Consider the following 23,813-nt stretch of genomic DNA (forward strand, 5'->3'; position numbering starts at 1 on the left):
ATGATGTTATAATAATTTCTAGCCCTTAAAACAAGAGTTGGAGCCAGAAACAGTGGGCACATGCTTGTAATCACAACTATTTGGTAGGCTGAGGCAGGAAGACAGCAATTTCAAGCCTAGCCTGGGCAACTTAGTGAGAACATCTCAAAAAGTAAAAAGGGTTGAGGATGTAGCTCAGTGGTAGACAACTCCTGGGTTCAATTTCCCAGGACCCACAAAAAAAAAACCAAACAAATTAAAAAAAAAAAACAAAAAAAAAAACTAAGTTGACTAAGTTGGCTTTAAATATTTTTTATTATTATCTAAATTAAATATACATGGTAATCAAAGTAAGTATAAATGTCTATGGCTTATAAGCTTTCTATAAATTTCTATAAATAGGAAGCCAAAAAAATTGCCAACCCAAACTATTAAAATTGATAAAAAAAAAAAAAAAGATTTGATGTTGCCTGTTAGTATTTGGCTGAATTAAATTGCAGATACTGAACTGATTAAAAACAAAGCAAGTTGGGCACTGTGGCACATGCCTGTGATCCCAACAACCCGGGAAGCTGAAGCAGGAGTATCACAAGTTTGAGGAGAGTCTGGGCAACTTAGTAAGACCCTCTCTTAAAATAAAATTTTAAAAAGGTTAAAAAATTTTAAAAAGGTTGTGGCTCAGAGGTAGAGCACCTACCTAGCATGTGTAAGGTACTGGGTTCGATCCTCAGCACCACATAAAAATAAAATGAAGATAGTGTGTGCACTTATAACTGAAAAGTAAATATTTTTTAAAACATTTTAAAAAGGGCTGGGGATGTAGCTCAGTGGTAGAGCTCCCCTGAGTTCAATCCCCTGCACAAGGAAACAAAGCAAAACAAAAACCACAATTCCCTATGACTCCATTGTAGATGAGAAAACAGATTCCTAGAGAAGTGAAACATGTTTCCTGATGTCAAATAGCTAGGTGTTAAAAAATCAACCAGGATAACTGACGAGTGCTACTACTTGAATTTAAGGTCTAATTACCAGAGTCTCTGGTTGCTCCTTCATTTAAATGATAGCTAATGAATGGGCAGAGACAGATCTTGTGTTTTCTAAAAATACTCAAGGCCTGGGGCAGGTAAGTAGTTGTGGAAAGATTTGTTGAATGAATGAATGAATGAGTGGATTTGGAGATAGTTATTTAAGAAACAGTTGGCTCCTAGACCATAACTCAGAACTCTCCATTTACCATTGCTGCTAGTAGCCCTTCCCACCTTGCTACCCAGAAGCTAGTCTAATGGCATTAACCATCTCAGCCAGTCCTGATACCATTAAAAGCTTCAGTCTAGCTACTGTGCCCCCACCCCGGTCTTGGCTCTGGGCCCTGGGCTGGTCTGGTTGTTTACCAGCAATCTGGACCTTCTTCAGAGAAAAGCATAGATGACCTATTAGTCTAATTCAAGCACTTAGCAAGGAATGTCTGTATTGTTCACACCCCCAGCCCCAAGCTAATGGAACCAAGCAAATAGAAAAGCCTTGACTCTCAGAGATCTTCCTGGGAGGGGAGGAAGGAGGAAGAAAAGTGGACCCAGTGCCCCACTGGAGTTTGTAGGGAGGTAACTTGGCTGAGCATTTCCTGGGGCTGGGCAGGCTATGGGGATACAAGAATGCACAGGGAGAGGCTTGCCCATTCCACCCATCACTCTGACAACTCTTATACATATCCCATTCCCAGTTACCTCCCTCACTGCCTTAAAACTTGGCTCGAGAAAAATGCAGAGTAACATGGTTTGTCCTGGAAAAAAATCATATTGAAGTGTAATCCCATTGTGAGATATTAAAAGGGTAGAACTTTTGGGAGGTGATTAGGATTAGATAAAGTCATCAAGGTGGAGCCCCCATGATTGAATACTGGTAACTTTATGAGAGAGAGAGAATGTGCACAAGAGAGAGACACAAACATACATGTGTGCTCCGTGTCTCTCTTGCCTTGTGATACTCTGTGCTACCTTGGGACTCTGCTAGTGAGAAGGCCATCACAAGATGTGGCCCCTCAACCTTGGACCAGAATCATAAGCCATAAGTTTGTTTTTTGATGCTGGGGATTGAACCCACTGAGCCACATTCCATCCTCAGCCCTTTTTATTTTTTGTTTTGAGACAGTGTCTTGCTGAGATGCTGATGGTCTAAGTTGTTGAGGTTGACCTCAAACTTGAAATCATACTCTTTTTTTTTTTAATTATTTTTCGGTTTTAGGTGGACACAATTTTTTTTTTTTTTTAGAGAGAGAATTTTTTAATATTTATTTATTTTTTTAAGTTCTCGGCGGACACAACATCTCTGTTTGTATGTGGTGCTGAGGATCGAACCCGGGCTGCACGCATGCCAGGCGAGCGCGCTACCACTTGAGCCACATCCCCAGCCCCTGGACACAATATCTTTATTTTACATTTATGTGGTGCTGAGGATCAAACCCAGGGCCTCACACATTCTAGGGGAGCACTGTACCACTGAGCCACAACCCCAGCCCTGAAATCTTACTGTCTTAGCCTCCTGAGTCACTGGAATTACAAGCATGTGCCACCATGCTCAGCTTCTTTCCTTTTTTTAAAAAAAAATATTTTGAAAGCTGAGACTTAGTGAGACCCTGTCTCAAAATAAAAACAAAATTTAAAAAGGGATGGGAATGTGACTCAGTGTTTAAATGCCCCTGGTAAAAAGTCTTTTGAGATAGGGTCTTGCTACATTGAACTCATGATCCTTCATGCTCAGCCTCCCAAGTAGCTGGGATTACAAACATGTGTCACTGCACCCAGTCCCATAGTACTACAAATAAATTCTTCTAACTGCATGGGTGGGTGTTTCCTTACTCCAATAGGATTACAAATTTCCTGAAATCACGGGCCAGTCTCTGCTTTTCTCTGGCCCCCAATATAATCTGGAGCAGGTGCTTAGTAAATGCTGTGGTGACTAAGGGCCCCCATCTCAGGTGCTGTGGCAATCAAATATAGAATCCCAGAAATGGCTAAAATTGGGATGGATACAGGTCTATAGCCCCCTCTAAGCTATTTTTCATTCCAATTCATGTCAAGAACACAGGGGCTGAGGGGCTGGGGATGTGGCTCAAGCGGTAGCGCGCTCGCCTGGCATGCGTGCGGCCTGGGTTTGATCCTCAGCACCACATACAAACAAAGATGTTGTGTCCGCCAAAAACTAAAAAATAAATAAAAAAATATTTAAAAAGAACACAGGGGCTGAGAGCCTTGCCTGAAATCATATAGCAGTTGTGTCTCTTCACCATCTGGCCTGTATCCTTGTATCTATAACATCCCAAATTATGGAAAAATTCAAAATTTGATAAAATGGGAAAAGAGCATAAGTCTTGGGTCAAAATGTTTAATCATGATCCAAGAGGTCAGGGGGCTTTAGAACAGCAGTAGGAATAAAGCAAGGACCAAAGGCTTCAGCTCCTGATTTCCAAATGTTCTCCAGGATCCCAGGGCAGAGCAGGGCAGGCAGAAGGTTTCCATTCTCCATTCAAAGGAAGGAACAAGGGGTCAGGAGTATTGCTCCAACCTTCTTCACAAGAAAAATGTCTTTCTAGGCTGCCTCAGAACTTTCAGCCCTGCCTACCTGAAGAATGCAATAAGGAATGACTGATTTGTTAGACTCTGGATGATTATGGGTGGATGGGAGAAAGGAAGGAGAAAGCCTAGTGGAGCTGGTCACCACCAGAAGACATGGCTAAATGATAGCCATTAAATCCTAAGGAGGGCAGCCTGAGTCAGAAATGAGGATAAAAGTGGTGGAGGAATGAGGTTAGCTAGTTAGGATCTGGAGGTCATAGCCAGTAGCATCTACTATGGCCTCATCTGGAGCCAACTGCAAGTTCCAGGTAGGGTTGGGGCTGCCATGTTGTGCACTGCACCTCCTCTGGATGCTGTTCTTTTTTCACCCTTCATAGGTTGCAATCAGGCTGGGTGTGGTAGTGAGGAAGAAGGCCTCTGGGTAAAATTCAGCTACCAGAGGCTCCAAAGTAGAATCAAGGTAAATGTACAGGAAAAAAGAAAGGGCATCCAGGGCTGTGGCCTCAGAGCAGAGTTTTTCTGTGAAAGAAATGGATTAGAGTTCTTTTAGGGAGCTATCTTTACCTCTCTTCACTACCTCAGCCTCAGTTAAGACTGCCCCCTGCCCCTGAGGTGTCCATTAGAGGTCTATAGAATAAGTGCACCCATCCCTTTGTTTGCTTAGTTTGAGTTTTCCCCAGCTGGTCAGTAAACGTTTAAGGGGTACAGCAGAAGAGGCCCTACCTCATGCTCCATCACAGAAAAGGTGGCGTCTTCCCAGTCCTGGGAGAAAAGCTGGCTATGATAACGCATCTTAGCTGTAATGGCCTCCACTGAGCAGAGGAAAGAAGGAAGATTGGAAAGACATGGTGGAAGCAGATTCCTAGACTCCCAAGGCAGGAAAGGGAATGCCATGGGACCCTGGGATCTAGGGGAACACATGGGTAGGAATATCTCCTTCTGCTTGCTTGTTCCTCAAGCTGGAGATGTCTCAGGAGCCCAGACAGGTTGAACAGGCAGTGTTGGGGGTTACTCAGAGAGGGGCAGAAGGAAGAAAGGCTGGGGCTGGGGATATGGAAGTTAAAATAGAATTGGGCTGCTCTGAGGAGATGGATGAAACCAATCTGGGCCAGAGTTGACCCCCTCCTATCACCTAGGCTTTAGCTAATCCAACCCAGGGGCTGGGAGCAAGAGTACACTCACTGAGGCAGGGGTTGTGGGAGAAGGACCTCTCCAGCCCTTCACACTCCTCCTGCAGGTTGCCACTGCCTCGGCAGGTGCAGCTTAGGGCAACACTAGTGTTCATGTTGCTGATGAAGTTGGGGGTCATGGCAGTTCCTGTGGGATGAAAAGGGGAAGCAGTTGTCAGGGCCCAGGCTAACCCTCCTTTAGCTCCAACCCTCTCCCACCCATCTCAGGACCACACCATCTGGGTCTTCAGAGTATTCTCACCTTTAGGGTGAGCCCATCCTGTGGGTTCTCTACATATGCCCCAGCCTCACCAATCAGCCCCAAGTATGCTCGCAGACATCTGGACTGTTCTGTTGCACAAGTCCCCAGGATGTCCATAGGATGGCAGTGGGTCTGGAAATCTACCAGGCGTGATCTGGAAGAAAGGAAAAAAAAAATTTTTTTTTTTTTTGGCAGTTCTGAAGGGGGTGCTCTACCACTGGGCTATACCCCTAGTCCTTTTTATTTATTTATCTTAAATTTGAGACAGGGTCTAAAAATCACAATTTTGAAGACTTGTGATCCTCCAGCCTCAGCTTCCAAAGTAGCTGGGATTAGAGACATAAGCTACCATGCCTGGCTCAAGAAGGGAAATTTCAAGAGTCCCCAATGAAGATCTGACCTGCAGCCTTTATCCTTGCTGCTCTTTAGCCTGGCAAGCTCATTGTCACCCCAATTCCTCCTCTGCTTTCAGTGCTTGGTCAACCCCAACTTCTCCTCAGTGGAGCCTGCCCCTGTCACTTTTAACCCAGGGCCTTCAGCACATCACTCTGAATTTAGGCTTCATAATCTCTAATTATGAGATCTTAGACAGCTTCTTTCACCCCAGTTTCCTAGATTGTAAAATAGGATAAAAGCACAACCTGGCAGATTTTCATTGATGAAATAAGAGAATGCATGTATCACATCCAGCATAGTGCCTGGCACATATTGTTTAATAAATGTTAGATATGAGCTGGGTGTGGTGGCATGTGCCCATAATCCCAGTGTCTCAGGAGGCTGAGGCAGGAGGATTACAAATTCAAGGACAACCTTGGCAATTTAGCAATACCCTGCCTCTAAATAAAAAATAAAAAGGGCTAAGGATATAGCTCAGTGGCAGAGCAGCCCTGGGTTCAATCCCTAGTACTGCTAAATAAATAAATAAATATTAGATGTTATTATTATTATTACTATCATTTGTGGTTCTGGGGATAGAACCCAGGGACTCGCACATTTTAGGCACTGAAGTATACTAAAATTTTTAAATTTTATATTGAGACAGGGTCTTGATATGTTGCACAGGTTGGTCTGGAACTTTTGATCCTTCTGTCTCAATTTCCCAAGTAGCTGGGACTACAGGTGTGCACCACAGTACCCAGCCAGATATTATTATTAACATTCATCCCACAATACATAAGGCTAGTTCTGTTTGGGTGATGTAATTGTGGGTGTTTTTCTTTCTATATGTTTTTCTGCAGTTTTCAATACATTTCTGTTTGGGTCAATGGTTTACTTCTCTGTCACCTCCACTCTACTATGAACTCCTTGAAGATAGAGATAATATCTTAGCCATCTAACCTAGTACCTGTTATATAATAGTATTAGCTACTAGTGTAGTAATAGGCAGTACAGCAGAATAGTTAAAAGCATAGACTCTAAGTCAGACCTAACCTACTAGCTGTGTTCCCTGTGTACCTATTAGTGGTTATTTAACCATTCTTTGCTATGGTTTTTTCATTTGTAAACTGAGGATGATTAAAACAAGAGCATCTATCTTACAGAGTTCTTATGAGGCTTATATGAGTTAATACATGTTAAGTACTTAAATCAATATCTGGCTCATAGGAAGTACTTAGTAAATGCTAATATTCTGATTATAGAGAGCCCTGACTTTGCAGATAAGGAAAGTAGTAATCAAAGAGGTAAAGCTACTTTCCTTACTGCATCACCTGTCACAAAAAAATAAGCAATAGATCTAAGTTGTATACCATGGTTGGTATGACATTTATTGTCAAAAAATGTTATTTGAACAGATGATAAGTTCAATTTGTTGTTTTGTACTGAGAAGACACAGGAAAACCAGATTGTAATTTCAGATTTTCAGTGCCTAGCATTTGTGAGGCTCTGGGTTCAAACCCCAGCAATGAAATGCAAACCTCCCTACATAAATACATGGAGTTCTTAAAGGACAATAAATGACAAAATTAGCATTACCATTTATTGAGGACTTAACTCTGCCCCAGTAGGCTAAGTACTCTACATAAGTAATATAACCATGATTAGAGGTCTGTATTATTATTCCAGTTTTTGTAGAGAACTAAAAGTGATGGCTTGCCCTTCACATCTGGTTTGAGCATGTCCAGCTTGCTGAGATTCATTTTCCAGGATTTTCTAGTCACTGGGTCTTCATTTCATTTTTCCAGAAAAATAACTGGAAGCAAATGCTTACCAAATTATGGTAGATTATCTTTAGGTGAGGGAATTTTGAGTGGTATTTTTTATATAGGCCTGTGTCACTGTGCCCGTAAGTGGTATTTTTTATACAAGTTTATGTTTTCTGAAGTTATTACACAAAGGAGGTTTTGTTATGTTTCCCAGGTTGGTCTGGAACTCAGACGCAAGGAGTCTTCCTTCCTCAGCCTCTGAGAGCTGGGACTACAGGTGTGACCATCGCACCAGGTCAAAAGCTATAATCCTTTTAATATGAGTTTCACAAAATATCCAAGGCAAAGCGCCTTGTGGGTCCACTGTTTCCTGAGGGCAGTTAGATCCAACCGGTGCAGGAAGGTGGCCAGAAGGAGTGGAACATGTCACACCCACGCCCATCCTGCAGCCCAGACCCTGCACCTACCTGCACAGCGGATCCGTGAAACAGAGGCTCTGCAAATCCAGACAGTTGGGGGCCTCAGTTGGCAGTGCGCAGCTGGGAGCAATAGTGTTGCGCCTACGCTCCCCACAGCCGCGGTCAGTGGGCAAGCAGGGGCACAGCAGCAGGCCCTGCGCATGAGGCTCAGAGGCCCTCTCAAAGAAGGAGCGCAGCTGTCCAAGGCAGACTTGGCGCTGGCAGCGGTGTCCTGAACAGGCCTCCCCGTAACCCTTGCGTAGCCGGTCACACTTCTCATTAAGAGTACACAGCATAGCAAACTTGAGGCAGAGATCGGAGTCTGTGGGGAAGAAGGGCACTAAATCACTAGACCACATCCTTTCTGCATCACCTGTAGTTCAGTATCCCTAAGGAACCCCAGCAAACCCAATTTAACAAGGAAGAAATGGGGGTAGGAGGAAAGGGAGGACTTGAATAAATCCTGAATAAAGCTACTGCTATTCAAGGTTTTCTCTCTCCCCACAAACTCTATCTGGTACTGTGAAGCCTTTTCTACTCTGTTCCTTATCTTGACTAGGTAAACATCATCCATCATCATCATCATCATTATCATCATCATCTCTATATATCTAATAACCACTTATCTAGAACCAAGCATCCACAAAGTTCAAATAACCAAAATACTTCCTTCAATGCTGTGCAGTATGATCCGACGGTGAAAATCATAACCTATAGAGGTCTTGCAACATTCCATAGCAGTTTTTGAACTGCTGGAAACAAATGCAACTAAATTCTATTTAGGTTTGGTTTGTACCTTTTTATTCAGTTTTACTATTACCTACCCTTCATTCATCTAATGATTCATGCATAAAAGTTCTTTTCCAAGTCTTGGAAAAGTATGGCGATATTTCCTCCTTTTTCCTTTCTTTTTTTCAGGACTCAGTGTAGGTTGCTAGGAATCAAATCCAGGGAACCTAGGGCTTCATGCATGCTAAGCATGTACCTTACTGCTAAGCTCCATCACTAGCTGCCTGATGATTTTTCTATAAAAAGAATATTTCAGCCCCAGAACAACTAAATAACTTAAACAGGTCATTCACTGATTCCTTGTAACTAAGAGTTTGCCATGTATAAATCTCTAGTTTTCCCTTGAAATTCTAATACATAAAACTAGCTATACAACAAAGCTCGCTTCAAAATTCTAATTTTTACAGAATTGACCATACAACAAAGCTTTCTTCTCCTCAAAAAATAGTGCATATATGTGTGTTCTTTTTCAATTAACTTTCGACCTTACACTCCTGAAAAAACATGCATTGTAGTCCTTGCCAGGCTGATGGCTCTCCACCCTAAGTCACCCCTGTGGGGAGTCAAAACCTCATTATTTTCTCTGCCCAACACCTCACCCATCCCATTAGAATGGTTGAAAACAATTTTCTAGTCTTTATGGACAAAAAGGCTACTTTCCTTGCTGTGTCTAAATATTCCATTTCTGTACTTTTCTTTCTGTAACTACTGCCACTCCCACCATCCTCTTTGTAGGGACCAGGGGGACCTAATGGGTTTTCTCTGAATGCCTGCCTAATAATTGTTATTTTTTTTTTGATGACTCCCGTGAAAGCAGACCATGCAACACAACTCAGACTTCTACGCTGACACAGTGTTTATTCAGTCACCTGGCAGGCTAGAAACTTACTCTGTAAGCCCCTAAGTTTGTGCTTCCCCCAGCCACCCTTCCCTCGGCCCAGCTCAGCCTCCCACTTCCCAGTTTCCCATCCTAGGCTTGCCTTCCACACCTGGTTTGAGTATGTCCAGCTTGCTGAGATTCATTTTCCAGGGTTTTCTAGTCACTGGGTCTTCATAGGGGGAGACATCCAGTTCATAATCACCTAAAAACAAGATAGGGAGCACCAGAATGCTAAGGACCTGGGAGGGGTGGGAGCAGAAGGGGCTCAGGCTGCTGGGTCAGACCTCAAGCTCTATGCAGCAAAGGAAAAGGCACAACCTATAACTAGCTGCAAGGTATTCAAAGGTAAGAAAAATGCAGAGCCATAAAGATTTGGGTTGTGCTGGACATGGTGGGGCACACCTGTAACTCAGCGGCTTGGGAGGCTGGGACAGGAGAATGGCGAGTTCAAAGCCAGCCTCAGCAATGGTGAGGCACTAAAGCAATTCCATGAGTCCCTGTCTCTAAATAAAATACAAAATAAGGCTGGGGTATGGCTCAGTGGTCGAGTGCTCCTGAGTTCAATTCCCGGTACCAAAAAAAAAAAAAAAAAGAAAAAGATATGGATTTGGCCCAACAAATAAACTGATAAGAATAGAAGCCTTTGGGTAGGCAAAAAGAAATTGAGGAGGAGCGAGGTTTAATTGTTACTTGCCGAGATATGAACTCTGAACTATCTGATTCTGGTAAGTAGGAGTTCAGGGACATCAAGATGGTGGAGACAGGGTATAAGAAAGATGCCACTGGGGGCTGGGGTTGTGGCTCAGTGGTAGAGAGCTTGTCTAGCATGCATGAAGCACTGGGTTTGATCCCCAGCACCACACAAACTAAATAAACAAAATAAAGGTGTTGTGCCCATCTGCAACTAAAAAAAATTAAAAAAAAAAAAAAAAAGATGCCACTGGACAAGACAGGGAGATAAGTCATGTTTCTGTTTACAATAAGTCCCATTACTATGACAACTCCTGACACTGAGGACTTATCACCATGACAACTCCTGCCCAGGTTCAATATTTTAAAAGGACCAATGGTGGTAAAGTAGGCAGTATTCTAATTAGGTTTCTAAAGTAACCAATGCTGTGGGGGGTGATTAGAGAATATTCTAATCAGGTATCATAAGGTAACCAATAGGAGCAAACAGGGTAAGGTCTTCAATTTGGTCTGTATAGGAAAGAGAATGACTCACAGCCCAGCAGCTGATTTCCAGACATTGGGACCTGAGCCTTTCTCTCGGTCAGCCCACTCTTCTCTACCTTACGGAGTGCTATCTTCACCTATAATAAATCTGTTATTTTTCTGCTATTTCTGTGTCTGTCTTTCTTTTTCTTTTTCTTTTTTTGGTACCAGAGACCCAGAGTCACTCAACCACTGAGCCACATCCCCAGCACGTTTTTGTATTTTATTTAGAGGCAGGGTCTCACTGAATTGCTTAGGGCCTTGCTAAATTGCTGAGGCTGGCTTTGAACTTGCTATCATCCTGCCTCAGCCTCCAGAGCCAATGGGATTATAGGCTTGTGCCAGCATGCCCAGATGCTTCTGTATGTCTTCCTCAATTCTCTGTTTGGGACACCAAGGACCTGGATCCCAACTGGATACTCCAACAACAACAATTTCAGAGTTTCTGGATCCTAGCTCTCAGACATATTGTGTGTTTGGAATCAGGCAAGGGAACTCTGCCTTGTTTTCTCTTGCTATTATAGAAGGGACAATGGGGTACTCTGCTACAGGCCTGAATGCTTGGCTATGGAGATGTATAGCATTCTGGAGAAACAGAAGTGAGGCCAGGCACTAACCAAGAAAAACTGAGAAAAAAAAAAAAAGAGAGAAAATGATCTCAAAGAATATGCATCTTTCTCAGATACCCACAAGGGACTGCAGACTCCTTAAGGGGACTTACTAAGTCTTATCAAATCAGTGTATTGCCCCTATGCTTGGGAGGGGCTCAATAAATATTGGTTAATAAATCTTGTTGGAAGAGAGATGAGAAAGATAAGCTTGCAGGAATGTCATCCAAGAAGCCTTTGTAAATGCATCTTCAGGTGGGCAGGTATATGGATGTTATCAGGCAAACAAGAGAGGATGGGCTAGATATATCAGAAGACCTGAGAGCTCCAAAGAGGAAAGAAAACAGAGAAACAAGAGAATCCTGGAAGAAGTCTCTGGGGAAGTCAAAAAAGAGAAGAAATTAGGAGTAGGAAACAGAGAACAAGTGGTGTGGTAAAATTGTTTTATCGTTCAATTATTTGTCCCCCACACTATGGGAGGATTATACCTCCCTATCTGTTGCCATGTGACTTTTCACAGCCCTTGTGGAGCGTACTTCAATGTCAATCAGGCTTGGCCCTGTGATTTGCTCTGGCTGGTGGACTATAAATTGAAGTGATGTAAATCACATCTAAGCAGAGCTTTTTTTTTTTTTTTTTTTGCTACTGGGGTTAAACCCAGGAACCCTTACCCACTGAGCCACATCTCCAGTCCTTTTTCTAATTTATTTTGAGATAGGGTCTCACTAAGCTGATCTAAGTTGTTACTTTGATCTTGGAATCCTCCTGCCTCTTCCTCCCAAGTAGGCATGCACCACTGTGCCCAGGCTGAGCAGAAACTTTAAGAACCATCACATTGCCAGGTATGGTAGCACATGCCTATAATCCCATCAGCTTAAGAAATTGAGGCAGGATTGCAAATTCGAGGCCAGTCTCAGCAATTTCATAAAGGCTTAAGCAACTTAGTGAAGCCCTGTCCAAAATAAAAACTGAAAAGGTGGGGGATGTGGCTCAGTGGTTCAGTCCCCAATACCAAAAAAAAAAAGAACCATTATATCGTTATTACTTTTTCCTCTCTTACTTTGAATGAAGACAATAGATAGAACAGAGAAAAATCCAATGCTTGGAAGTCTGCAGCACATATATAAAATGAGCAAGAAATAAATGTTTATTGTTAAAAAAGAGATGGGGATGGGGTGGGCTGGTTGTAACTAAAGTTTAACCTAGCAAATTCTTATTAGAAATGCAATCAAGGAGGGGCTGGGGCTGGGGCTCAGCGGTAGAGCGCTCGCCAAGCATGTGTGAGGCCCTGGGTTTGATCCTCAGCACCACATAAGAATGAAATAAAGATAATGTGTCCAACTACAAATAAAAAATAATAAATATTAAAAAAAAGAAATGCAATCAGGGAGAAGGGTATGGCAGCATACACCTATAATCCCAGCAATTTGGGAGGCTAAGGCAGGAGGATTGCAAGTTCTGGGCCAATCTCAGCAATTTAGCGAAACTCAGTCAAAAATAAAAAGTAAAAAAGATTGGAGATGTAGCTTAGTGGTAAAGTGTCCCTGGGTTCAATCCCTAGTACCAAAAACAAAAAAGCAACTGGAGGCTGGGTATAGTGACACACACACCTGTAATCCCAACAAAAAAAGAGACTGAGGGAAGAGGATTGCAAATTTGAGTTTAGCCTCACTAACTCAGAAAGACTGAGTGAGAAACCACTCAAAATAAAAAATAAGAGCTGGGGTGTAGCTCAGCGGTAAAGTGCCCCTGGGGTTCAATCCCCAGTACCCCCAACACACAAAAGCAATGCAATTAGGGCGTTGGGAAGTGTTGCTCAGTGGTCGAATGCTGCTTAGTACTCTTGAGGCCCTGAGTTTGATTCCCAGTACCACAAAAACAAAACAAAGCAAAACAAAAACAACTGGGGTAAGGGGAAGAAAAAATGCAATTTTTACCTAGAGGTAGATTGCTCTAGGAACAAAAATCCAAATATGTAGCAATTCTTTGGGACTGGGCAGTGGATAGAGAAGAAGCTTTCTGGGGGCTGGAAAAATGGTAGTCTTCATTATGCAGTAACAAAGCATTTGGTAAATTATTTCCCCCAATAATTTGGAAGGAAGATGAGTTTATGCTGAACGAACTTGTGTTTTAAGGGGAAGAAGCCGAAAAGCAGAAGGTTACTAGTGTGTCTTGATTGCTACTGGCTGCATTTGGCAAGGTATTAAGAGAAAAACAGAAGCTCAGAAAAGAATTGGCCAGTTTAGCAGATAGGCATGGTGGTGCCTGTCTGCAGACCCAGCTACTGGAGAGGCTGAGGCAGGAGGATTCCTTGAGTCCAGGAGTTCAAGACCAGCCTGGATGTAGTGAAAAAGTGTCTTGACAAAATAAAAAATAAAAGAATTGGCTGGTTTGCAAGTAGGGAGGATATGGACAAAAGAATCCAGAAATTCCAAGACTTGAAGGATTAAGAGATGCAGCAACTATATCTCATATTCAAATGGTAAAAGATAAAATTGAAAATGCTTTGAGTGATAAAGTTGATAACAATCAGGCTTGGGGGAAAGACCAAATTAAGTATGTGGCTATCCTGGAGTTTATAAAGATTTCTCAATTGATTAAGATGGTACCAAATAGATCTGCCAGTTGGACAAATGTACTCAGGGAAAGAAAACTAAAGTAGTGACTCTCCCATAGAGGTCTGATAGGGACAGGGAACTTCTAATTAGGTTTAGAAAGAGGTGCATGTCTTGTAGGAAAGGCTACTGGCACATGAGATGAAGGAATCAAAGATATAAAAAGCAATTACTTTTTGAGAGACTTGTACTTCTAACAGCTAACAGCCTGGATTAAAAGAGACTGTGACTATTTGAGGCTTAAAATGCCCCAACATTCCTCAGACAGGAAATAGATAAGAATGCTTCTCCAGTCCCAGAGGTTGTAGTCTCCAATGCCCTTTTCAAATGTGGTAAAGAGAATAATGGAAAAGCCAGGATCTCCCAGAGGGTTGAGCCAAGAACCTTGAAGAACAATGGATAGGGCAGCTACTCCCACAGAGGAAAAAAAAAAAAAAAGGGTGAGTGGGGGGGGGGTCTTCTTATAGAATAAGCCTGGGTTGGAAATGTGGTCAGTGGATGATTACTTGCCTGGCATGTGTGAGACCTTGGGTTTGATCCCCAGAGAAGAGGACCCTTGCAAAATCTGCCTAGCAAAATTTTAGAATTCTTCGAATCAATGTCTGCTGTGTGCCTCTCATTCCTTCCCATTCTGAAAGTGTTTGTTGTAGTTATCCTGAGCCTGTTCTATTATTGTACACTGAGTATGTATGGGAGGCAAATGACCTTTTTAGTTCATAAAGATAAACTAGGGGGTCTGGAGTTGTGGCTCAGTGGTAGAGTGCTCGCCTAGCATGCGTGAGGCACTGGGTTCAATCCTCAGCACCACATAAAAATGAAATAAAGATATTGTGTCCACCTCCAACTAAAAAATAAATATTAAAAAAAAATATAAACTAGGGTTAGGCATGGTGGCACATGCCTGTAATCCCAACAAATCTAGAGGCTGAGGCAGGAGGATCATAAGTTTGAGGCCAGTCTCAGCAACTTAGGGAGACCCTATCTCAAACTACAACCAAACAAACAAAAAACAATATAGAAACTATCATGAGATCCTAAGATCCTAGACTTAGAGCTTGATGTCATGTTCTGATAGAATTTTTAGGACATCTTCCTTGGAAAATTAGGTGGGTATATATTACTTGTGGAAGGAGGGGAAATTAATATTTTTATCAAGCTGTAAACTGTGGTAAATTGTATTATTGTTTCCAATTATTCTTTGCCCTCCCTATAAGATTAAATGTCTTCACTTATTGTCATGTGATTTATTTATTACTTTTTAATTTTTTTGCTACTGGGAATTGAACCCCAGGAATGCTTTACCATTGAGCTATATATCTCCAGGCCTTTTTGAGACAGGGTCTCACTAAGTTGCAAAGACTGGTTCAAACTTGCAATCTTCCTGCCTTGGTCTCCTGAGTTGCTGGGATTATAGGTATGTGCCACCAGGTCCAGTTTTGCCATGCTATTTTTTTATTTCTCCCTATGGGAGGAGTATACTTCCCTAATCTAGTGATGTGAGGCTTGGTCAGATTATTTTCTCTTTGGAATTTGTAACATTTGAGCAGGGTTCTGATGTTGTTGTTTTGGTACTAGGGATTGAACACAGAGTGCTCTACCATTGGGCTACAATCCCAGCCCTTTTTATATTTGAGACAGGTGATCACTAAGTTGCAAGGCTCAAACTTGTGATCCTCATGCCTTAGCCTCCTAAGTAGCTGGTATCATAGGTGTGTGCCACCATGCCTGGCTTAAACAGAGGCTTTTAAAAGCATTGTATGGTTTACCAATGCTCATTTCCTTCACCATGAGAAGGGAACATCCCACAAAAGGCTGTGCCTTTAGCCTGGATCCCAGAATAACAAAGACACATGAAAACAGTCAGCTCAGAACATGAGCAAGAACTAAATCTTTGTTTTGCAAGATAGTCCAATAAAAGCTGATTAATAAGGAAAAAGGCCTATAGAAGGGGTCAAAGGTAGCGCTTCTCTTTGGCTTTTTTTGTGACTTTTATCATCCATCTCCAGTTCTGTTAATCATATCATTTCTGCTAAAGGCTGGCCTGAGATGATACCACTCAGTCTCTGAACTTGTGGATTACATGATATTTGGAGTTAAAACTGCTTTTCTCTACTCCTCTCTGTATCTTTCTGCTCTAGGAACTCCCCAGGTTGAGCCTGTGCCTGGTTTAGAACTCTGTCAAGAGGAAACCACAGGTAAAAAAAGAGGAAAAAGTGAGGGCAGTGTTTTGAGGGCCCAAAGGGACACTGCCAATTTTTCCCTCCATCTCTTACTGGTGCCAAATGCAGAGGTTCATTGTCATCCCCATCAGAATCTACCATGTGGCCCATATCCTGCAGAACTGAAAAACAACTCCCAAAGTGGGGCACACTTGTAATCCCAGGAAGCTGAGGCAGGTCCTGCCTCAGCCTGGGCAATTTAGTAAGACTGTTTCAAAGTAAAAAGGGCTGGGGATATCGCTCAGTAGTAGAGTGCCTCTGGGCTCAATACCCAGTAGTAAACAAAACAGATGGCTGGGGATATAGCTCAGCTGGTAGAATGTTTGCCTTGCATGCACGAGGTCCTAGGTTCAATCCCTAGCACCACATTAAAAAAAAAAAAAAAAAAAAAAAAAAAGCAATGCTCAGGTTTAGGTATATGCATCAAATATAATTTTTTTATTTTTTAGTTGTAGCCATTTATTTATCTTTATTTATTTATGGTGTTGAGGATCGAACCCAGGGCCTTGCACGTTCTGGGTGAGCACTCTACTGCTGAGCCACAACCCCAACCCCACATCAATATTTAAAAAAAAAAAAAGAAGAAGAAGAAGAAGAAAAGAAATTCCAAGAGCCATCCTCCTCAGCTTAGTCCACTTTAGGATGGAGGTCTCACCAATGCTGCGGGCAGGATGAATGGTCCAATAGATGTCCAGGCAGGTAGCTTGATTCTTCATGCGTCGGTGGCATGTACAGCCCATCAGAGAGCTGTTCCTGAGTTTCTCTGCTGCCTCTAGGCAGTCTGCAGGGAAAGAAGACCCCTCTAAGGGCAATGGGGTGCTTAGACTAGAGGTGCAAGAACCCAGGTGGTGGTAGGCAGCCTTGCAAGTGGGATCAGCCTGGCACTTCCTCCTGGCCTGGATACAACTGTTCTTGAACCGGCTCTCTGTGGGAAGGGAGTCTCCTGTGGAGAGATCAGATGAGGGTCACATATGATCAGAGTAGCTGTCTAGAAGTATTAAGCCAATTGTGAGGTAGGATTGGGGAGATTCCTGATGAAACCTTGAGAAAATCTTAGGGTAGCACAAATTGCCTTTAGGAATGATGTGGAGAGAAAGAAGTCCTACAGAACCTCCTTTACATCCTAAATTCAATTAAAAAAAAAAAAAGTCCCATTAACTCCCCAACATATGTGGAATCTGTCTACTTTTTTATTTAGGTTTGGTTTGCCCCTGCCTGTTCTGTTCAGTTTTGCTATCGCCTGCCCATCATTCATCTACTGATTCATGCATAAAAGCTCTCCATACTCTTGAGTCTTGGAAAAGTATGGTGATATTTCTTTTTTACTTTTTTTCATGTCTGTCTCTTTAGCCAGACCTCCTTACTGGTCTCACTGATTTCATCTTCCAAACTCATTCCTTCACACAATCTTAATATCTTTATTTTTTATATTTATTTTTTTTTAGTTATAGGTGGACACAATGTCTTTATTTTACTTTATGTGGAGCTGAGGATCGAACCCAGTGCCTCACACATGGCTAGGCACGCACTCTACCTCTGAGCCACAACCCCAGCCCCTTAATATCTTTTTAAATAAAAATTTTTAATTGGAAAGCTTTTTATTGAGGTAAAATTCACACAAAATTAAGTTTCTTAAAGTACACAACTAAGTGGCATTTAGAATATTCACAATGTTGTTGAACTATCACTTCTAATTCCAATACATTTTCATTCATCCCAAAAGGAAACAACATACCCATTAAACAAGCACTCGTTATTTCACTCTTCTCTCCATCAGCCTCTGGGAACCAGTAGTCTCCTTTCTGTCTCTATGGATTTACCTATCCTATATATTTCTTTTTTCTTTTTTTAAAAATATTTTTTAGCTGTAAATGGATCTTTTATTTAATTTATTTATTTATATATGGTGCTGAGGATTGATCCCAGGGCCTCACACATGCTAGGCAAGTGTTCTACCACTGAGCCACAACTCCAGCCCTATCCTATATATTTTATTGAAAGAGTATTACTCAATTTTGCTGGATCTTTTATCTTTTATTTTTTTGTGTGGGGGGGTGGTATCAGGGATTGAACTCAGGGGCACTCAACCACTGAGCCACAACCCCAGTCCTTTTCTGTATTTTATCTAGAGAGAGTCTTACTGAGTTATTTAGCACCTTGCTTTTGCTGAGGCTGGCTTTGAACTCATGATCCTCCTGCCTCATCCTCCAATTACAGGTGTGAGCCACTGTGTCTGGCTTGATCTTTATTTTTGGTACTGGGTATTGAACCCAGGGTGCTTTACCACTGAGCTGTATTCCCAGCCCTTTTGAGACAGAGTCTTACTAAATTTTGAGACAGAGTCTTACTAAATTGCTAAAAGTTGGTCTCAAAATTATGATCCTTCCTCCTCAGCCTTCCAAATGCTGGGGTTATAGGTGTGCACATCAGTGCCTGGCTAACAGATTTGATCTTTAATATCTGGCTTTTCTCACCTAGCATATTAGTGTGTTTTTTTTTTGGGGGGGGGGGCGTTCCAGGGATTGAATTTAGAGGCATTCACTGGACAACTGATTCACATCCTTAGCCCTATTTTGTATTTTATTTAGAGACAGGGTCTCACTGAGTTGTTTGGGGCCTAACTAAATTGCTGAGGCTGGCTTTGAACTCATGATCTTCCTGTCTCAGCCTCCCAAGCCACTGGGGTACAACAGGCGCGCACCACTGTGCCCGGTTTAGCATATTGTTTCTGAGGTCCATCCATAGTTTGTGTCAATGCTTCATTCATTTTTATGGATGACTATTTCATTGCATGGGTATGCCACATTTTTTTTGTCCATTCATTAATTGATGGGCATTTGTTTCCATCCTTTGTTTATTGTGACTGCTTCTTTGGTTATATGTAACTGGTATCATTCATATACAAGCATTTGTTTGAACACCTGTTTTCAATTTGTTTGGATATCTACCTAGGAGTAGAGCTGCTGGGTCATACAGTAATTTTCTGTTTAACTTTCTGGGGATCTGCCAGACTGGATCTGCCAGTAGTCATAAACATTTTACATTCCCACTAGCAATATATGAAGAGCCTAGCTTCTATACTTACTTGACAACTCTCATTATTTTCCACTTTTTAAAATTATGGCCATCCTTGTGGGTATGAAGTGTTATCTCACTGTGTTTTTAATTTGCATTTCCCTAATAACTAAGGATATTGAGCATATTTTTATGTTCTTATTATCCATTTGTACATTTTGTTTAGTAATATGCTTTCTTTTCTTCATCACTGGGATTGAACTCAGGAGTGTTCTATCTCTGAGCTATATCCCCAAATATTTTTAATTTTACTTTAAGACAGGGTCTAAGTTAGCCAGTTTGGCCTCAAACTTGTGATCCTTCTGCCTTAGCCTTCTAAGTAGCTGGGATTATAGGTATGTGCCATTGTGCTAGGCATTGGATTCTTTTGTTTGTAAAATTCACCTGTATAGGCAAGGATAGTAGTAAATAGTATAATTTCATTGTTGCATAGAATGCCATTATATAAGCATAATTCTAGTTTTTTTTGGGGGGGGGGACGACTAGGGATTGGACCCAGGGGCACTGCACTTTAGCACTGAGCTACATCCACAGTTCTTTTTTTATTTTGAGACAGGGTCTCCTTAAATTGCTTAGGATGGTCTTGAACTTGTGATCCTCTTGCCTCAGCCTCCTGAGTTGCTGGGATTACAGGCATGGGCCACCATGCCTGGCTATATACTCTGATTTATAAGACCTTTATAAGACTTAATCCCTTTTTATTTTAAGACAGGTTCTCACTAGGTTGCATAGTCTTGCTAAATGCTTGAGGCTGGCTTCAAACCTATGATCCTCCTGTCTCAGCCTCCTGAGCCACCAGGATTACAGATATGTACCACCATCGCCTGACTAATCAGTTTCTATTTTTTGTTTTTTGTTTTTCAGTTTCTTGACATTTCTTTCACTTGCCTCATTCTAGTCTCAGCCTGGCCTGGGACAATTCACTTTCTGGACTTTAGTTTCTTTAACAGTAAAATGGGGAACTGAGCTGGGGATGTGGCTCAGTGGTAGAGTGCTTGCCTAGCATGCATGAAGCCCTGGGTTTGTTTCCCAGAAAATAAAAGTGAGAGAGATACTGGATTCTATCCTTTAATGGAAGGGATGAAAAAGAAATGATAGCTTTCTTTTAGGGATATATCAGAATTTCTAAAGGGACTACATAGTTTTAAAAAGCATATTTAAGCCTAATGCAGTGGTATGTGCCTATAGTCCTAGCCACACAGGAAGGAGAACAGGAGGATCACTTCAAGTGGGAGGGAGGGGAAAGAAAAAGAAAAAAAAAAAAAAAAGAGAGAGAAGCAAGAAGGGAGGGAGGGAGAATATAAAAAGCATATTTGGTAATTTTATATGTGCAAGATAAAAAAAAGTTTCAAATTTCAAAAAAATATTAGCCAGGGCTGGGGATGTGGCTCAAGCGGTAACACGCTCGCCTGGCATGCGTGGGGTGCTGGGTTCGATCCTCAGCACCACCACATAAAATAAAAAATAAAGATGTTGTGTCCACCGAAAACTGTAAAATAAATATTAAAAATTTCTCTCTCTCTCTCTCTCTCTCTCTTAAAAAAAAAAATATTAGCCAGCCATGGTAGAACAGAGATCCCAGAGATTTGGAAGGCTTGCAAGCTCAAGGTCAATCTTGGCAACTTAGTGTTGAGCCCATCTCAAAATAAAAAAATAAAAGGGCCATGTACTGTGGTTCATGCCTCTAATCCCAGTGGCTTAGGAGGCTGAGGCAGAAGAATTGCAAGTCCAAAGTCAGCCTCAGCAACTTAGTAAGGCCCTAAGAAACTTAGTGAGACCCTGTCTCAAAAGAAAAGGGCTGGAATGTGGCTCAGTGTTCAAGTACCCCAGGTTCAATCCCGGTACCATAAAGTAAAATTAAAAGGGCTGGAAGTTGAAATTTAAGTATGAGATTTTAAAACCTTAACCAAAAAGGGGACATGGATTTAAATAGGTTGAGAAATTCTAAAACTTTAAGATGCTACTCTAGGGCTGGGGTTGTGGCTCAGCATTAGAGCGCTCACCTCGCACGTGTGGGGCCCTGGGTTCAATCCTTAGCACCACATAAAAATAAACAAAATAGAGGTATTGTGCCCAACTACAACTAAAATATATATATTTAAAAGAAAAAAGATGCTACTCCAGGTATGTACTCAGTAAAAGGTCACTGAAAGAAATAGCAGGTTCAAGTCATTGTTGTTACTGGAATAAGTGAATATTTATCTGAACTTAAATATTGAATCACAACCATTTTCAAAAAAAAAAAACCTCTCTAACTTTATTCTTTTTTGGGGGGTACTGGGGATTGACCCCAGGGGAAATTGCTGAGACTGGCTTTGAACCTGCAATCTCTCTGCCTTAGCCTCCTGAGCTGCTGAAATTACAGGCATGTACCACCGCACTCAGCCCCCCAAATATTTTTTTAAATTTTTTTGTAGTTGTGGATAGACAGAATGCCTTATTTTGTTTATTTTTATGTGGTGCTAAGGATCGAACCTAGTCCCTCACACATGCAAGGCAAATGCTCTGCCACTGAGCTATAGCCCCAACCCCCTCCCCCAGCTATTTTTAAATTTGAGACAGGGTTTTGGTCTTCTTAAAGTCGTGACTAGTGGTCAACATTTAAAAACCAGAAGATTTCACATAAAACTATGGACTCCCAATTTCTCTTCAAATATAAAACACTGTGGGCCTACATGCCCACAATATAACAAATGGAGTTGTGTGATGACTGCCTCCTTTCAGCAAGTCATGTGCTATTCAATTTGTTACAGTCCCTACATTCTCTATCACACCTTCACTACCTCCTCCTTTATGCTACCACTGCTATGTCTATTTCTCACTTAGTCAGCAGCTTGACCTCCTGAGTTTTTCTTGGTTCATCAGAGAATGAGTAGTAGCAAATGAAGAAGATAAGTCTATGCACAAGATCCTCATTTGTTTTTCTCCATAGAAAAGAAGAGAGGCCCATAGCTTGGGCACCCATTTTATGGATGAATAAACAAGAAAAGTACGATGCATTAAGAGATATAGCAAGCTAAGACCAGATTGAGGTTAGAATCAAGAAGTCCTAGCTCCAACCTATTTTAGAATGATTTTCAGTACATGATGCTACTTTCCTGGGTGTTAGTTGTCTCCTTTATGCTTGGCTCTACTGGGGCCCAAGCAGTGGTATTTTTTACCTAATTGTTAAAACCAGCAATTGGTCTGGGCAGCACTTGACCCTACATAGCAGCTCCTGGATGATTGTGTTAAGGATTTTCAACAAAGCCACTTAATCAGAAATCACTGCTATCAAATACTATAAAATATGGATCTGCCAGCTATACTGCTTCCCTGAATTAGTTAATGAGGAAGGTGTTTAGTGTTTATCCCTGATCCTGACACAAAGCCATACATTAGAGTTAGTGAAATTTCCTAGGCAGTTAATTCAAATTGGTGATGTCTTGCTCCCCAGATTTGCTGATTGAACCAGTCTTGACAAACCAGTCTTTTCCCTCCTTCCTTCCTTAACTGTCTCACAGCCAAGATTGTATTTCTATAGTCCCACAATGTGAAAGGTGATGGGAAATGTGTGTGGCCTCTGCCTTGGGATTCTCTTCACTCAGGTTCTGGTAGGAGCCCCAGAATGACAGTCCATGTACCTAATCCCATTCCCCAAGGCCATGGGGCATTTTTCTAGGCATGCTGGAGCCTAGACTGCTCTTCTTCAGGGGAATGGCGTGGTGCTAAAGCCAGGCTGTGGCTTGTAGGAAAAGATCATCTGGCTCAACAAGGCGTCTTCTGCACCAATTGAAAAAGTAAACATTTAACCTGGCTTGATGGACCAAGCCTATAATCCCAGAGACTCTGGAGGCTGAGACAGGAGGACTTCAAGTTTGAAACCAGTCTCAGGAACTTAGCAAGGCTCTAAGCAACTTGCCAAACCTTGTCTCAAATTTTTTAAAAATTAAAAAGGGGGCGGTGCTTGGGGTGTGACTTAGTGGGTAAATCCTCTAGGTTCAATCTCTGGTTTAAAAAAAAACAGTAATAATAATAATTAAGTATATGGTATGGTGGAGTTGGGTAGTTTTCAAATTCTCAACACACAACCAAATGATGATGTTAGCAAGTTCTGGCCAGCTTACAACCTCAAAGGGCGTGAAGAGAAGTTGAAGGCCGCTTAGAGGAAATGGCAGTCCAGCCCATGATCAGATTCTTCTTGCTTCCTAGAGATGCTGTCTTATAGTAGACTGGCTGCAGGTTATTTTATAATTGTGTAGATGAGTCACAAAAGAGAGAAGGGGGAGAACAAGGAGCAAGGAGATGCTTGTTTATCCAGCTCAATGCTGGCACTCAATCTATATGAGTTCAGCCACAGTATTAGGCATGGTATTCAGGGCCCTCTGGTCTTCCTCCTCCAGTTTCCCAGACTCCAGAACTGACACAGACACGGGACCTGGAGGCAGCTGCACCCACTGTGTCCCGCCTACAAGCTCACCTCCACCTGCCCCTCCCTGCAGCACCGGCGGGTTCCAGCTGCACCTACCCACAGACTACACTCACCAGCTCCAAGGGGCAGCAACATCATCAGCAGCAGCAAGACCACCGGCGACAGCCGCCGGCTGGGGGAGCGCACCATGGCGGGGTGTGGGTGCCAGGTGTCCGCCTCCGAGGGCGCTCTGCCTGCGCCGGGCACCGCTGTCTCCTGGTTCCTAGAGCTTGAGTTCAGAAAGCGGGACTCCCTCCGTCGGCGCCTCCCACCGCCGCCTCCCGCCCCTCCTCGCGGGCGCCGCCCTCCAACTCCGAAGCACGAGTCCACACCCCTCCGCCTCTTCTACTGGACCGAGAAGACAGAGGCGGGAGAGGT

General features: G+C 42.3%; 1 protein-coding gene across 2 annotated transcripts; it reads right to left on the reverse strand.

Annotated features, from left to right (window-relative positions):
• Positions 1-3,346: 3,346 nt before the first annotated feature.
• Gfra3 (GDNF family receptor alpha 3) lies at positions 3,347-23,706 on the reverse strand. Of its 2 annotated transcripts, XM_015484507.2 has the most exons (8): positions 23,510-23,706; positions 16,566-16,853; positions 9,363-9,455; positions 7,594-7,906; positions 5,033-5,136; positions 4,734-4,868; positions 4,275-4,363; positions 3,347-4,070 (listed from the first exon to the last, which is right to left on the reverse strand). In XM_015484507.2, the coding sequence occupies exons 1-8, from the start codon at positions 23,583-23,585 to the stop codon at positions 3,984-3,986; spliced, it is 1,185 nt and encodes a 394-aa protein (XP_015339993.1). In that variant the 5' UTR covers positions 23,586-23,706; the 3' UTR covers positions 3,347-3,983. The 2 variants fall into 2 exon arrangements, with proteins under 2 accessions (XP_015339993.1, XP_015340003.1); XM_015484517.2 differs by lacking the exon at positions 4,275-4,363.
• Between the last annotated feature and the right edge of the window lie 107 nt (positions 23,707-23,813).

The sequence above is a fragment of the Marmota marmota genome, unplaced genomic scaffold (genome assembly GCF_001458135.2).
Source record: "Marmota marmota marmota unplaced genomic scaffold, marMar, whole genome shotgun sequence".
Lineage (NCBI taxonomy): Eukaryota > Metazoa > Chordata > Mammalia > Rodentia > Sciuridae > Marmota > Marmota marmota.